This window comes from Heterocephalus glaber, unplaced genomic scaffold (genome assembly GCF_053883595.1).
Source record: "Heterocephalus glaber isolate CG9 unplaced genomic scaffold, H.glaber_assembly_v1.0 deba00001744, whole genome shotgun sequence".
Lineage (NCBI taxonomy): Eukaryota > Metazoa > Chordata > Mammalia > Rodentia > Bathyergidae > Heterocephalus > Heterocephalus glaber.
In genome coordinates, this window is record NW_028258450.1 from 875,445 (window position 1) to 891,920 (window position 16,476).

A 16,476-nucleotide genomic window follows, 5' to 3' on the forward strand; every position below is an offset into this window, starting at 1 on the left:
TGTCCCATCAGCTCAGTGCTGTGAACTCCTTTCTAGCACCCCTCTAAACCTGGGCTTCCCTCCTAGTAGTGCCCTAGTACTATTGAGCTTGGAGTCAGATCAAGTCCTTTGGAGCTGTAAATTCCTCACCAGCAGTGTCCTGGGGGCTGTGCTTGCCACCCTGTCCAGCAATCCTCTTAAGGGACTATGTCCCCCTATATCAGCCATCTCCACTTGGGTCGGGGGTGTCCCTGCAGGTGGCGAGTGGGGGCCGCGGCAGGTGCGTCCCCATGAGGAGGGGAGGAAGATGCCGGCTGAGCTGCTGCTACTGCTGATTGTTGCCTTTGCCAGCCCCAGCTGCCAGGTGCTCTCATCACTGCGCATGGGTGAGGCCCTACAGTACCCCTGGCTCCACAGAGACCCTCCCACCAAGCCCTGGGATGCCTCTTTGGGAACTCAGGCATGCCAGTCCCCCGGGACCCAGGATTCTGGGCCTCAGTTCAGCTTTCCTCAGCAACAAGGAGACCCAAGCCCCTAGATCTTTCCAGCCTCAGATCCAGGAGTCTAGACCCTTACTCTATCTCCAGAGTCCAGGAGTCCAGGACCCCAGACTCTATTTCCTCAGGACCCAGGAATCTGGCCTCCAACCCCTGTGTCCCCTCAGCTGCAATCCTGGATGACCAGACAGTGTGTGGCCGTGGTGAGCGACTGGCCCTGGCCCTGGCCCGGGAGCAGATCAACGGGATCATCGAGGTCCCAGCCAAGGCCCGAGTGGAAGTGGACATCTTTGAGCTGCAGCGGGACAGCCAGTACGAGACCACGGACACCAGTGAGCAGGGCCGCGGGGGTGTGGGGTGAGACAGGGCAGGCTGGGCCCCTCAGTCCATCATTCTGCCCCTGGCCTCTTTAGCTCTGCCTTGTTCTCTTCTGGCTCCTTCTTCCCCCTTCCTTCCTGTCTGTCTCTGCCTTCTCTTTCCCAGAGGTGGTACTGCTGAGCCAGGGGGCTCAGGGGCAGGTCAGTAAAGGCTAGACTGGAGCAGAGCTTTAGCGGGTGAGCAGGATGTAGGAAGGGTAATGTTGTTTCCAGTATGCCCAGTGGTACCTGACTTGCCACTGGTAGGAGTGCAGAAGTGTTTACTGACTACAGACAGACTGAATGAATATTAACAAGTGCTAATTGAACAGATGTGCTAGGTCATAGACCTTTGTGAGCTGCTGCCTTAAAATATGTTTTAGGGTTGGGGGCATAGGTCAGTGGTAGAACACCTGCTTGGCATGCATGTGACTCTGGGTTCTGTCACCCCAAAAAACATGTTTTAGACAGGTTTTTTGCAGACCTTATCAGAAGCTTTATTATATTTATGTGTATTTGAAGTTATGGGGAAGGAGAATGGATACATTATTTTCCAGATTTTCTTTTAGGTAGTACTGAGGATCATCCCAGACTTTTATTTATTTATTTATTTATTTATTTATTTTGGGGCGGGGCTGATACAGAGCAATACATTATCCAGGAGAAGATTGGCTAGTGAGGAGACAAAAGGTGTTGCTGGCATGAATTTAGAGCTGGAGGGCATGGGGAAGAGTCTGGAGCCAAGAAATGGGGTGTAGGGTTCAGACCATCCTGACCGTCTGGATTTAGGGCCTGTTTGAGGGGATTATGAGTGACATCTGGGATAGAGTGTGACAGGGCACTGGGAGGTAAGGCTGGGCAGCCTGGCAGCCTGGCTGAGGGGCTGCAGTGCCAGGGTTGTAAGATGCCACCCGGAGCCAAGACCATAGGGAGCTGTCAGTAGGGAGACTGGATTTGGGTGATAAGTGAGGGGGCTGGTAGAGGTTGAAGAGAAGGGGACGGTTGCGAGAAAATCTGTGGACAAATAAGGGACAGGACTCGATGACTAATGGCTATTGGGAGAGAGAATGAAGGCCAGAATCATTTCCAGTCGTCTGGTCTATGTAAATGGTAGGACCTTTAGCAACTTGGAAGTCACAGAAGGAACAAGTTTGGGAGAAGATGGGATGCTCTTAGTTAGTGTGGCAGAAACTCAGCTTAGCCTGCTTTAATGAAAAAAAAGAGACACAGTGTTTTTGCTGCCTGCTGTGCAAGCGCAAGGACCCGAGTTCGATCTCCGGTACCAAAAAAAAAAAAGAGACATTATGACTGGGCTAGCTCAGTGGTAGGGTACAGTGGTACCTTGGCTTATGAACTCAATTCTTTCCACAATTCTGGTCACAAACTGAATTGGATGAGAACCGAATCAAATTCAGTGGGTGTTAGGTTCAGTGTTTACCTTATGGAGAAATTTGATTCAGTTCTCATCCAATTCGGTTTGCGACCAGAATTGTGGAAAGAATTAAGTTCATGAACCGAGGTACCACTGTACCTGCCTAGAATGTGCAAGGGCTTGGATTCAATCCTCAATACCAGCCCCCCTCCAAATAAATAAGCAAACAAACCCAAAACCCGTACATTATGAGATCATGTCACTAAGAGACCTAGATAATACTTTCGGGCATGGATGGATCCGGGTCCTCAAATGATGTTCCAGGATTGTTTCAGAAATGGCTGGATCCAGATGTTCAGATGATATTCCAGGAGACACTGTTTTATCTGTAGATCTTGCTTTCCTGTGAGTTGACTTCATTTTCAGGAATACCCTTCCCATGTGGTGACAAGATGGCCCAGCAGCTCAAAGCTCACATCTCACCAACTTAGCAAACCCAACAATAATTTTTTTTTTTTTGATACCAGGGATCGAACTCAGGTCCTTGCGCTTGCGAGGCAGGTGATGGAACCACTGAGCTAAATCCCCGGACCCCCGACAATAATTTTTTTTTTTTGGTACCAGGGATTGAACTTGGGTCCTTGCGCTTGCGCAGCAGTGGCGAAACCACTGAGCTAAATCCCCAGACTCCCGACAATAATTTTAACAGAAGATACAGGGAAGGCTCTCTCTGGTCTGATTTGAGCCCATACCCATTTTTTAACCAGTCATTGTGGCTCTGTGACTGGCTAGGCCTGAGCTGGGTACCAATCAGTCCTAAGAAGCACATGGACTGAGGGACGGGGCAGGTCTCCTAGGAAAAGTTAGGGATCTGCCATGAGAATGGGCACTGGGTGGAAAAAACACCAGCTGCCCACATTGGAGTCTTTTGAGACACATGTGTTTGAGAGGAAGAAAGGAAAAGAAGGAGCAAGTAGATGCAACAGAAGGGTATGTTTGGAGAATAGAGGACCCTGGGGCCCTTGGCTGGGGCTTCAGGATAAAGGAGTCCTGGGTGCCTCGTAGATAGTAGCATGGCTGGAAAGATTGAGAAAGATAAAGGCAGGGCAACTGGCACTGGATTTACAGGTCAGAAGGAGGCCCCTGGTGTCGCTTTTTCTTTGTCCTTTAATTTGTTTCCCTTGGTGTGACCTGTCCCTCTGTGGCTATGTCCCCCTGTCTCTCTGTCTTCTTCCTCCTTTTATACACTGCATTGAGCAGGGTCAGGGGTTGGCCCCTGGGTCTGTGGTGGTGGAGAAGGATCAGGCAACTGCAAGTGTCTGATCCTTTCCTGGACCAGGGTGGCCCTCGGTTGAGTGGGGCAGGGAGGAGACAGAGGGTTCCCTGATTCTGTGACCTCTTCTCTGTCCCTTGCAGTGTGTCAGATCCTGCCCAAGGGGGTCGTATCGGTCCTGGGGCCCTCTTCCAGCCCAGCATCTGCCTCTACTGTGAGCCATATCTGTGGGGAGAAGGAGGTGAGGCGGGGGAGTGTGGGGCAGCGAGGGAGCCATTCCTGGGAGGCAAGGCCGGGAAGCAGCAGGATGCAAACAGAAGTTCCCTCTCTATCCAGATCCCCCACATCAAGGTGGGTCCTGAGGAGACACCCCGTCTTCAGTACCTTCGCTTTGCATCTGTCAGCCTGTACCCCAGTAATGAGGACGTCAGCCTGGCAGTCTCCCGAATCCTCAAGTCCTTCAACTACCCTTCGGCCAGCCTCATCTGTGCCAAGGCTGAGTGTGAGGGAGGATAACTGGATATTTTGTTTTTGATTCCCCCAAACACCCCTCCCTGACCACTCTGGAGACTCACACAGTCACTCAATGCCCCCTGGTTAGAGCCCCTAGGTGACCCGGGCATGAGGCTCGCCTAGTCTCACCATCTCTTCCCTTTTCAGAAATTGAGATCTCTGGTGCCACAGACCCCTCCTGCCCCCAGGGAGACGCATTTGGCCCACAGATGGTGACTAGGGACCTACCCGTCTGGCCCCTGCTGGGCCCTGGGGGTGTGGCAGAGACTAGTGCTAGGCCTGGTTTCTGCTTTCATGGGACTGTAGGTCCAGGGGAGGCCATGGGTCATTGAGCTCTTGAGACAGAGTGATACATGGATCACCAGGCCGTGTGTGGGGATTCTGGGAGGGGCTCTAACCTATCTAGAAGGTTCAGAGCCCACACCCTGAGAAGGGGACATTAAGCTGAACCTGAAGGGTGTGGGGGAACCTGAGGGCCAGTGGAAGCAGAGGTAGAAGGCTGAGGACATGCGACCCCCACTGAGGCTCAAGAATGCTCCTGTGAGGGCGGGGGATTTAGCTCAGTGGCACCACGCTTGCCTCACAAGCATGAGGTCCTGTGTTTGATCCCCAGTACCGCAAAAAAAAGAATGCTCCTATGGTCAGAGTGTGGGAGAATGAAACAGGACTGAAGTTCATGTGGAAGCTTTCCGAGCAGAGTGGGGCTAGGGAACATGGCCAGAGTCATGTTGTAGAAAGACCGCAGACTGGAGAAGGACACAAATGTGCCAGGAAGACCAGTGAGAGGCAGGAGCTGGGAGATGAGGGCTTGGGCTCAGGTGGTGGCAGTCGAGTTAGAGACCCAGGACAGACTGAGGAGGAGAGTTTGACGTGAGATTTTTGTGGAGAGAAGGAAATCAGTCCATTCAAGGGGCACGTGCTGAATGTCGCGTATCTTGGAGACATTCAACTGAGATGTCCAGTACACTGGTGGGTTTGTGGGTATGAAGTTGAGAGAGAGCAGACCATGCCTCACAACCTCTGGAAGGAATTCCTCTTTCCAGAGAGGCTTGCTGAGCACCTGTTATATGCCAGACTGTTGGCATTCAGGAGATGGAAGAGAGTGGAGCAGATGGGAATCTCTGTTCAAACCTCCTATTCCAAGGATAGGAGTTAAGCAACAATTAAGCAACAAAAGCTATAAATAAGTGTGTAGTTATATTTAGTAAGTTGTATGGAGATGTGGCAGCAAGTAATAAGAATTGGGAATCAAGTGGGAGACAATTTTAAATGAAATGGTGAGTGCAGGCCTCACTGAGAAGGTAACAGGTGGGTAACAACCTGGAGGAGGTGAGGGCCTAGAGGAAGAGGGTTCCAGGTAGAGGGAACATCCAGGACCAAGGCTGCAGGACAGAAGTGAAACCGTTGTGTACACAGACCAATGAGTAGGCCAGGGAGGCCTGTGTGGTCAGGGCCTAGGGAGGGAGGAGATGTGGCGCCATCAGAGGGCTTGGCACAGAGTGGGTGCACATCTGTTTTCATCATTCTGGCTTCTGTGGAGGGAACAGACTTGGGCAAGTATGGCCATTGCAAAGGGAAGAGATGACGGTGGCTTGGGCCAGGGCGGTGACAGTGGCATGGTGTGATGGGCTCTAGTATGTTTTGAAGGTAGAGCCTAGAGGGACTGGGGTTGGATGAAGGAGAGCGAGAGAGAGGAAGCCAGACTACCTTCAGGGGTTCTGACCTAAGTGACTGGCAGGCTGCAACTGCTGTTTGCTCAGCGGGGGAGACAGGCAAGGGAGATGGTGGTTGGGTCAAGAAGGAGTGTTGAGTGTAATGTCAGACATCCCAGTGAGGGTCAGGATGGAGATAGGTACAGGAGTCTGAAGATCTGGGAGGAATCTAGGCTGGGATTTTGCTTGGAGCAGACTTAGGCATTGGGTCCTTAAAGCCCAGTATCTTGAGGTCCCCAGCTGCCCCAGAGTGTCCCTCTCTCCCTGGCATGTCTGCCAGTCCTCTGCCCAGGTTTCCCATGTTGGAGAGGAGAAAGGAGGGTATTCCCTGTACTAGGCACCCAGAAGGTAGAGCCCTAAGTTGAGGCCTAACCCTCCCTCAGGCCTGCTGCGATTGGAGGAACTGGTACGTGGCTTCCTAATCTCCAAGGAGACACTGTCCGTGAGGATGCTAGATGACAGCCGGGACCCCACACCGTTGCTCAAGGAGATCCGAGATGACAAAGTATCCACCATCATCATTGATGCCAATGCGTCCATCTCCCACCTCGTCCTCCGTAAGGTGGGCTTCCCCTCCATCTCATTCTGGAAAGGGTCAGAGCAGCAGTCACCTAATACCCAGGGGCCTCAGTAGTGGGGAGAGATTATCAAGACCCTCTTCTTATTTGCAGGTGCTTTCATGATCATAACACTTGTCTGGCAGCTTGGCCACTTCCTGGTCACGTAGCCCTGGAGGGCATCTCATCTCTCTGTAAAGAGAGGACAATGACAGTTCCTACCTCAGTGACTTGTCATGAGGGTTAGTAAGTAAGCGGAAAGAATAGCGCTTAGTGTGGTGTTGGCCCAGGGTGAATATGCCCAAGCCATGGCCCTTAGGAGTGCTCTTGGGCTCTGAGGTGAGGTGCTTTGCATGAATCCTTAATTTCAGATATGCTTTTTTTTTTTTTTTGGGTACTGGGGATCAAACTCGGGTCCTTGCACTTGCAAGGCAGGCGGTGGAACCACTGAGCTAAATCCCCGGCCCATGAGTCTTTAATTTGGCTCTCATCCTACCTTGCAGGGCTGGTGTCCTGAGCATTTTGTGGAGGAAGGAGCTGGGTTCAGGTGGGGGACTGGCTCAGGAGCACACACAAGGAAGGCTCAGAGCACTAGGACCTTCCCCTGTGGGCCTGGCACATTCTTTCCACCAGTGATCCCACTCATTAATCATTCATAAGCTTCCCTGCTCTTAATTTTTTTCATAATCAAATTCGTATTATTTTTCTCCACTTTTTTCTTTTTCCTTTTAATTAAAACCATATGTCACCACTGATAGTGGCCCATAGGAAGAAGTGTGAATGAGACAGGACAACTTAGGGACAAGGTTCTGGGCAGAAAGCAGGCCAGCCTGGGCAGGGGTCTCAGCTGCTTCTTCTAGTCTGACTTTCCGCAATGCCCACATGGAAGAGCCCAGGTCATGTAACTCAGGAAGTGGAAGCTGGCCCCTTGTAATGTTGTTTGTTTTTTTTCCTTTCTTTTTTCTGGTAATGGGAATCGAACTCATGACCTTGTGCTTGTGAGGCAGGCGTGGCACCACTGAGCTAAATCCCAGGCCTGGTACCTTGTAATGTTGCATTTGTCATGGGGGTCAAGATGGGACACCTCTGGCATGGAGAGGGCTTCTAGCCTTGTTCTTCTCCAGGACTGTGAGAAAGGGGACTCCCAAAATGAACCTCGAGATTTGAATTGAAGAGTACTTTTCTGACGTGTATGACCAGCCTGTGACCCACTTGATAGCAGCCCTTTTGGGCCATGTCGGGGTTAGGGTTAAGGTTCATGTCCCCGCCTACCCCATCTCTCTCGAGAAGGAAGTATGAATGCTCTCATGAGAGGGCCCCATTCTCTTCTCCAACAAATCTGTCCGCCCCCACCCACCCCTACCCCAGCACCAGCCAGCATGGTGGGATTCAAGGGACCAAGTCCCTCTGCCCTCACTTGTTTCCTCCCTGTCTTTCTGTTCTGGGCATCTCTTACTGTTTCCACTAGGTTTCTACACCAGGCCTGTCTCTAAATCTCCCTTGCTTTCTTGAGTTCCCCACCTTTGCCTGCCTCTCACACTGCCTCTTGGCCTCTCCTATGTTCTCCAGGCCTCGGAGCTGGGAATGACCTCAGCGTTTTACAAGTACATCCTTACCACCATGGTGCGTACTCCCTCTAGTCCCCATCTCCCTGCCTCCATGCCTGTCCTATGTGAAGCCCAGCCCAAGGTCTCACCACTTCTTCTTGGTTCCAGGACTTCCCCATCCTACATCTGGATGGTATTGTGGAGGACTCTTCCAATATCCTGGGCTTCTCCATGTTCAACACGTCCCACCCCTTCTACCCCGAGTTTGTGCGCAGCCTCAACATGTCCTGGAGGGAGAACTGTGAAGCCAGCACCTACCCAGGCCCAGCGGTGAGCACATACCCAGACACACTCAGACACAGCTTCCCCAGACACTTATAGGGGATCTCACTCAGATTAGATCATGCACAGAACTACCTGGCACTTCCAGAGGCTTCATGGTATAGCTCAGGGGTATGTCTGACCCATGTTTCCGTCCTCTCCACTTACTGTGCTGCTACAGCCACACCAGCTTCCTCTGGTGCCTTGAGGCCCTAAGCACAGGTGCACTTTCATGCCTTTGCACACGCTCTTCCGTCTGCTTCCCATGCACTTCTCCACAGAACAGTGGCTGCCCCTTCATTGCCAGGTTTTTGCTCAAATGTCCCCTTGGTTGTGGAGGACTCTTCCAACATCCTGGGCTTCTCCAGACATAGTCTTCTTGCACACATAGTCTGGCAGAGATACTCCCATCAGGGTATGAGCAATGCGCACCTCTTTCCCACTGTCTTCCATGTGTCCCAAGAAAGACAAAGAACCTCTTCCTCCTTCCTAAGCCATTCCTGTGAAGAGTTGTCCAAAGGCTTGGAGTAGCACCACAGGGGTACTTGGAGGATCCCTGGGCTAAGCTGCCTTTTTCCCATGCCCCCCACCTCTGCCCCTCCCCAGCTGTCTGCTGCCCTGATGTTTGATGCTGTGCATGTGGTGGTGAGTGCTGTCCGAGAGCTGAACCGCAGCCAGGAGATTGGCATCAAGCCGCTAGCCTGTACCTCAGCCAACATTTGGCCCCATGGGACCAGCCTCATGAACTACCTGCGAATGGTGAGCCAGGACAGAATGGAGCAGGGGAGAGTGGAGAAGCGGGGCAGTGACCACCTCAGGTGGGGGCACTCACTGTGTCCACCGTGCTGCCCTCTGCCCTCTCCCCTCCCTTCATTTCCACCTGCCCCTGCCTCCGGGCTTCCTCCTCATTCTTGTGTCTCATCTGTCTACTCTCGCTGTCCTCTACCTGTCTGGGCTGCATGCTACCTTTGGGTCTTGATCCTTGTCTGTTCCTTTGTGCCATCTGTCTCTGTTTCTTCATGTGCTGTCTTCTCTATGACTGTAATCCTTCCTGGTCCCTCTCTCCTGTCCCCTCCACCCCTGTCTCTGTGCCTTTCTCTGGATGTCTGGTCCCTCTGGGCCTTTCTGCCCATCTCTGGGCCCTGCTACCCCTCCCTCTGCCCCGCCTCCTGCCCTGCTAGGTAGAGTATGATGGGCTGACCGGACGGGTGGAATTCAACAGCAAAGGGCAGAGGACCAACTACACCCTGCGCATCCTAGAAAAGTCTCTGCAAGGCCATCGAGAGGTGAGCACGCCCAGAGCAATGTCAGAGCCCTGCTGGGATATGGCTGGGGTGGCCTAGAGGCTGCCGAGTCCCTGGGTAGTTCCTGTGCCGACAGTACTCTCTCTGCCCTCAGATTGGGGTGTGGTACTCTAACCGGACCCTGGCCATGAACGCCACCACCCTGGACATCAACCTGTCACAGACATTGGCCAATAAAACGCTGGTGGTCACGACCATCCTGGTGAGTGGTTCAGAGGAGAGGAGAGGTCGGTAGGGGAAGAGGTCCAAATGCAGGGCCTTCTGAGCAGGCCCAGCTTTGTCCTAGCTCCCCATGATGTGTGCAGGGCACTGTGGACTGGCTAGCAGGGAACATGACTAATGCATCCAATGTCCCAGACTGTGACCAAGGCGTTACTATCCTAACCACTGCCAGAGCAGGGGAAGGCACAGATTCTGCCATAGGAACTAGTTCAGCTCCAGGCTCCTTGCACAGCATCTGGCCCATGGGAGGCCCCCAGTAGTCATGAATGCTAGAACGGTCATTTTGTCACACTTATCAGCCTAGAGTGTTGGTACATGCCAATTTATGTAGTTTCCGTCTTGCTGATGTGGAATTTGAAGATCAGAGAGGTGAAACAACTAGCCTAGGATCACATGGCAAGTACATGGCATAGCCAGGACTGGAAGCTGTGTCTCTAAGGCTCCAGAGCCTTAGTCTTTAAGTGAAATGGTCTGAAGTTCCAGTCCTCACCATACTAGAGCCCAGCTAAGGACTTTGTCTGGTAGCCCCAGGGTTGCCATTCCTGGATTTACAGAAGCAGAGAAGAGGGGGTTGAGGTGTGTCCATTGTTCATTGAGCATCTGCTCTGCACCAGGCATGGTGTGAAACCCTTACCAGGTGTTGCTCTTAAAACCTCACAGCTAGCCCCTGAGGTCTTTATTTTCCCCCTTTTGAGGATAAGAAGACAATCACAGAGTCCCTGGGAGAGCCTGTGCCTTTGCCACTGTGGCCTGTTGCCTCCTGCCAGGTACTGTGGTCAGGGAGGTGGTGACATACAGGGCCTAGAGAGCAAGGGCTTCCCTGAAAAGCTAGGCCTGGAGGCTGGATATGCCAGGCAGCCACACTCTGCACTGCAGTCAAATCTGTGACCTACTGGCTTCCCTGATCCATGGGAGCCACTCAACAACACTGTGAGATGAGTCAGATCAGAGTTGGGGGCACTGACATTCAGAGAGGGTTTCTAGAGGGTTCCACAGGATGTCAGAGGCCCCTATAAGCAGCAAGTCAAGAGTCATTCCCTAGGGAGCTCCTGATTTGGAGTAGACCTTGTCCCTCTGGACAAGGGCCAGTGAACCTGTTGCGGAGGGACAGATGGGCTGCAGACAGGAAACCAGACTCTTGCTAACAGCCTCACCGAGGGGTCCAGAGTGCTGGCTGGCTAGGAACAGCTGGCACCTCTGCATGTGGTGCATGGTCAGTCCCTGAAGGTGGGGAGCAGGGTGCAGAAGTCAAGGAGAAGCAGTCAGGAGAGTCCGTTTCTCACACTCTCCTTCCCTTCTCCCCAAGGCTCAAGAACTAATGTTTTTCTTCTCTTCATGAGGTTCATTCTTCTCTTGATGGATTGGTTCACTCATTCATTCCACTAATATTTACTAAAGCTGCTGTGTGCCTGGTCTTACACAAATTCTGGAGGCACAGAAATGAGTCACGGGTGCTCTCAAGTGGCACTGGGGGAGGTGATCCCAGCCTGATGGAGGTGACGCACCTGGACATAGTCATTCTTACCCAGGGTAATAAGGAGTTCCCAGAGAAAGGAGGGACTGACACAGCTTTAGAGGTCCAAGAAAGGCCTCATGGAGGAGGTGGCATTAGACAGGGTTTTAAAAATTGTGCATAGGGAACATCCCAGGCAGCAGGAGCAAGGGCTCAGGAAGTGTTTGTCAGCTCAGTTGGGGAGGCAAGCAGCCCTGGTGTGTATAGCCCAATGTGCTTCATTTCATTCAACAAAAAATTTTTTTTCCTTTATCTTTTGCAATACTGGGGTTGGAACCCTGGGCTTTATGTGTGCTTTTAAACTGAGCTACATCCTTAGCCCTTTTTGTGTTTTATTTTGAGATAGAGTCTCACTAAGTCACCAAGTTGCCTAGGCTAGGCTCAAACTTGTAGTAACTCCTGCCTCAGGCTCCCAGAATGCTGGGATTACAGGCATATGCCACCAAACCCAGCTTTGTGTCAGCCTTTGTCATTATCACGTGCTACAGTATGTGCTCTCTTTTGTCTGGCTCCTTTTGCTCGATACTATGTTTATGAGATTTGTCTGCATTTTTGCATGTGATTTAGTTTCATCATTACATGTTCTGTGATGTGGATGCATCTACAGTTTACTTATTCATAAAATGTAGATGGACATCTGAATAGTTTCTGAGGGTGTTTTTTGTTGTTACGAACAGTACTACTGAGAACATTCTATGCCAGGGGTGTGGACCTATACCAAGCATGTTATTTGTTTTTCTTTTAAGACAAAAGATGTTAATGTATGAGTTGTTTTTTCTAAACTAACTCCTCAGTATTCAGGTTTAATTGGAGTGTTGGCACTTTGGGATAAATAAGTGGGTTTTGGGTTGCAATTTGACCACTCATCTCTAAAAGGTTCACTATTACTGTTCTCTGCCATGACTTTTGGGGATCTTGTATTGGTGTTTCTATTGGGTATGTTTCAGAGAGTGGAACTGTTGGTTGCAGGTGTGTCTTACCTTGCACAGATGCTGCTGAAGCATTTTCCACAGTGATTGTACTACTTGGTTCCCCTCAGCAATGTGTGATTGAGAATTTCATTTGTTTTTCATTTTCCCCAGTGGTGAGTGTATAAAGATACCAAGATATGTGGTAGTTTTCATTTTCATTTGATCACCTTTTTGTGTTTATTGATTATTTAGAAATCCTCTTTTGGGAAGTTCTTGCTCAAGTTTTTTTTTTTCTGTTTTTTTTAAAAAATGGGCTAGGGTTCAGGGATTTAGCTCAGTGGTTCCGCCACCTGTCTCACAAGTGCAAGGACCCGAGTTTGATCCCTGGTACCAAAAAAAAAAAGGCTGTATGATCTTTTTATTGATTTCAGAGTTATTTATACATTCTGGATACACTTCCTTTGTCAGCTATATGTATTGACAAGCCCTTTGTGGCTTGCCTTTTCACTCTAAGTTGTATAATTTTATAAAGTGACTGGTGTTTTAATTTTACTAAAGTTCACTTATCAGCTTTTTTCCTTTGTGGTTAATACTTTTAGAATTTAAAAATCCTGGGCCAGGGATTTAGCTCAGTGGTTTCACTGCCTGCTGCACAAGCGCAAGGACCCGAGTTCAATCCCCGGTACCAAAAAAAAAATCCTTTGCCTTTAACAAGTTCATGAAGATAGTCTGTTTTTTTTGTGTGTGTGTCATGCTCGGGATCAAATCCAGGGCCTCACACATGCAAAGCAAACACTATACCACAGATATATTTCCAGCCCCTTCTCTTACTTGTTTTCTAAAAACTTATTAATTTTTCCTTTTACATTTAAATCTGCAGCCAGGCATGCTGGTTTATGCCTATAATTCCAGCACTCTGGGAGGCTGAGGCAGGAGGAACATAAGTTCCAGCCCAACCTGGGCAACTTAGTGACTTAGTAAGACCATGTCTCAAAATAAAAAATAAAGAAAGGGGGTGGGGATGTAGCTCAGTGCAAAGGCCTTGAGTTTAATCTCTAATTTGGGATAAGGGTGGGAGGGACTTTTAAAATCTACAAACCAGGGCCGGGGATTTAGCTCAGTGGTTCCATCGCCTGCTGCACAAGCACAAGGGCCCGAGTTCGATCCCTGGTACCAAAAAAAATTAAATAAATAAATAAATAAATAAATAAATGAAATCTACAAACCAGCTAGAATTGACTTTTATGAATCATGTGAAGTAGGGGGTGGGGATCAGAATACATTTCTTTCATATGGATGTTTAATTGAACAGCACCACTTATTAAAACAATCATTTTTCTCTCTTCCTCACAGTTTTATCTTTGCTGGAAATCCATATCCATTTCTGGATGGGTTTCCTAACACTCCAGTCTCTTGTCCATCTTTAACACCATGGTGTTTTAATACCATAGCTTAAATTAAGTGTTAGTAGGCAGGGTAAATCTACCAATTTTGATATTCTTCTTTAGGATTCCCTTGGCTCTTCTTGGTCCTTTGCATTCCCATATACGTTTTTTGTGGGGTTTTTTGGTACCAGGAATCGAACTCAAGTCCTTGCGCTTGCAGGGCAGGTGGCGGAACCACTGAGCTAAATCCCCGGCCCTCCATATACTTTTAAATATACTTCAGTTTTTAAAAATTCATGGCACTAGAGGATGGACAGAAGGTAATATAAGCCTAAGTAGAATAGAAATCCAATGATAAAGGGAGTAAGGAGTGAAAAATCAGCCTCCTTTCCTCTGGTCCCTCATTTTCTTTTCTCAGAGGGCAGCGTCATTCCAGAAATGTCTGCATGTACAATCATGTCCCTGCTCTTTCTTCCACAAAGAATAGCATATTGCACACCATTGTTCTGTAGCTTGTTTTTTTTCCCTCTTAATATATCTTATAGACTTTGCTATTTTCGTAGTTGCCCGGGATTCTTTTATGACATCGATGATCTCTTTAACTTGTCCCAAATTAGGTTGTTACACTCTTTGTTCCCATCCTGAGCACTGCTGCAATGATTTTCTTGGGCCTGGATTTTTGTGCATAGATACACAGTGGTTGGATTCTTAGAATCTGACTTAGCAGTATTCCACTGCCTGTCCACAATGTTGGACTTCCACACAAGATTCTCTTTGATGATTAGAGGTGCCTTGAGAACCTTTGGTTGTGAGGCCCCAGTGCTCTAAATTGAGTCCTAGATCAGTGCTTTTAGATCCTGAGTTCTGTATGAGGCCCCAGTCTCTGTTTTTGTTTGTATAAGCTCAGGTCCTGATTCTGAGACTTTGAACCCAAATTCCTCAGTCTTGAATTTGGAGATCATCTTGGCATAGTGGAAGGAATAAGGGCTTCAGACTGTATAGAAACAGGGTTGTGAATTTCAGCTCTGCCCCATCTCCCTTCCCACAGCCCTGCTTTAGCTGTCTGGCCTTGGATACTTTACCCCCCTGGGCTTTGGTTTCCTCCTTTCTATATCAAGAAAGCTGTAAGAGGCTGGGCATGGTTGGTGCATACCTAATCTCAGCTTGGGAGTCAGGGGCAAGAGAATCACAAATTTGAGGCCAACCTGCGCAACTTAGTGAGATCGTGTCTCAGAATAAAATTTCAAAAAGTGTTGGGGATGTAGCTAAGCATTCCTTGGGTTCAATCTCCAGAAACACACACACACACACACACACACACACACACACACACACACACACAGAGCTGTATGAGAACCTTTCTGCTCTAGCATGTGTGCTTGGCTCTCAGATTCTTGATTTCTGATTCTCCAGCTTTGATACCCAAATGTGATGCCCCCTCTTTCTGTCTGATTTCTCTTGTGTCCACTGCTCTCTTTCTGTCCACTTGCATGCAGTTTAGCACAGGGTCAAAGAGTAGAACTTTGGAGTCAGACTGGCTTGTCTTTCTCAGCCACTTCTCACTTCACTTCTCTGGACCTGTGTCCTCATCTCTAAAGCAGAGGTAAGAATACCGACCTCCTACACTGATAGAAGAGCTGTCACACAGCAAGCCCACAAGAAATGCTAGCTGCTGCTGCTGCTATTATTAGTATTATCTCACATTCCTGCTCCCAGTTGCACAGTTTTGGATTTGGGAAGGCATCTTGGTAGAAAGAGAGAAGCACTGGTTTCTCTCCATCTCATTGTCCCTTAGCTGTTGGGCTCCATGGGATCTGGAGAGTCCAAGGCCTGTGACAGGACGTGGTCTCATGGTAGGTTATTATATCGTTGTGTAACAAACCACCCCAAATACCCAGAGACCTAACAGTGATTTATTTCTCGTGATTCTATGGGTCAGTTGGACTGTTTTCAGACAGTCTTACTGGAGCTCATGCAGCTGGTAGCCAGGCTGCCCTGGAGTGGGTGTAGGCCAGCTGCTGGCTGGCACACCCTCTCTACTCATCCTTCAACAGGCTGGCCTGGGCTCCCTTACACGGTCCTAAGAGCTGCTGTGAAGGCGAAAGTTCTGAAATCCACACAACATCATTTCTACCACATTCTTTGGGTCAAAACAAGTCACAAGGCTGGCTTGACTAAGAAGTGAGAAAGTGGACTCCATACATTGACAGGAGAGGAAGCAAAATATGTTCACATCTACCACAGAGCTCAGTAATTAGGAAAGGTGACAGAGGTCACTTGTCCTCTATGAGCCACAGTGTGCATGTTTATAGAACAATGAGTCTAATGATCCTTATTTTAGTGTATGGTCCCTGGGAGGAATTAAAGTGAGGTAATGGAGAGAACACGTACAGGGCAAGTGTTCAATAGACAGTAGCTGTCATGGATATTATTGCCAAAGAATTCTCCCCTGTGTCCTAAGCCTTTTTTTTTTTTTAAGTACTGAGGATTGAACCCAGAGCCTTGCACATGCTAGGCAAATGCTCTACCACTGACCTATACCCTCCAGCTCTTTTATTTTTTATTTTTTAATTTTTGGTACCAGATATCGAACTCAGGTCCTTGCACTTGTGCAGCAGGCGATGAAACCACTAAGCTAAATCCCCAGCCCTGAGCTCTTTTTAATTTTAATTTTATTTTAAGATGGGGGTCCAACTAAATTGTCCAGGCTGACGTCAAACTTGTGATCCTCCTGCCTGTGCCTCCCAAGTAGCTGGGATTACAGGCATCCACCGCTGCATCTGGCTTCCTAAGCCTTTTGTTCATTAGGTCAAAGAGGCACTGTTCTAACAACCATTTAGACAATAACTATATCAAGATAAGTTTTCCTTTTGTTATTATCATCTTCATATCCCTTATCTTACTAGCACTTGGGATGTTCTCTCTGCTTTCATGGTTCTTTGGCACACTGGGGTCAGTGAAGTATTGTGACTCTCAGAAGTAACCACCAAGGCAGAAGAAAGCCATAGACTTCA

The 16,476-nt window shown here is 49.1% G+C and overlaps 1 protein-coding gene across 4 annotated transcripts in view; it reads left to right on the forward strand.

Moving 5' to 3' along the window:
* Positions 1-16,476, forward strand: part of Grik5 (glutamate ionotropic receptor kainate type subunit 5) — a 57,823-nt gene that overhangs the window by 3,834 nt on the left and 37,513 nt on the right. For 2 of the 4 annotated variants that reach the window (XM_087200688.1, XM_004873050.3), the window contains exons 2-11: positions 237-365; positions 644-808; positions 3,621-3,718; positions 3,814-3,979; positions 6,086-6,264; positions 7,829-7,882; positions 7,975-8,136; positions 8,734-8,886; positions 9,309-9,413; positions 9,526-9,633. In XM_087200688.1, the coding sequence (XP_087056814.1) occupies positions 287-365; positions 644-808; positions 3,621-3,718; positions 3,814-3,979; positions 6,086-6,264; positions 7,829-7,882; positions 7,975-8,136; positions 8,734-8,886; positions 9,309-9,413; positions 9,526-9,633 (1,269 nt within the window). In that variant the 5' untranslated portion in view covers positions 237-286. The remainder of the gene's footprint in view (positions 1-236; positions 366-643; positions 809-3,620; positions 3,719-3,813; positions 3,980-6,085; positions 6,265-7,828; positions 7,883-7,974; positions 8,137-8,733; positions 8,887-9,308; positions 9,414-9,525; positions 9,634-16,476) is intronic. The other 2 variants (XM_087200690.1, XM_087200689.1) reach the window with 2 other exon arrangements.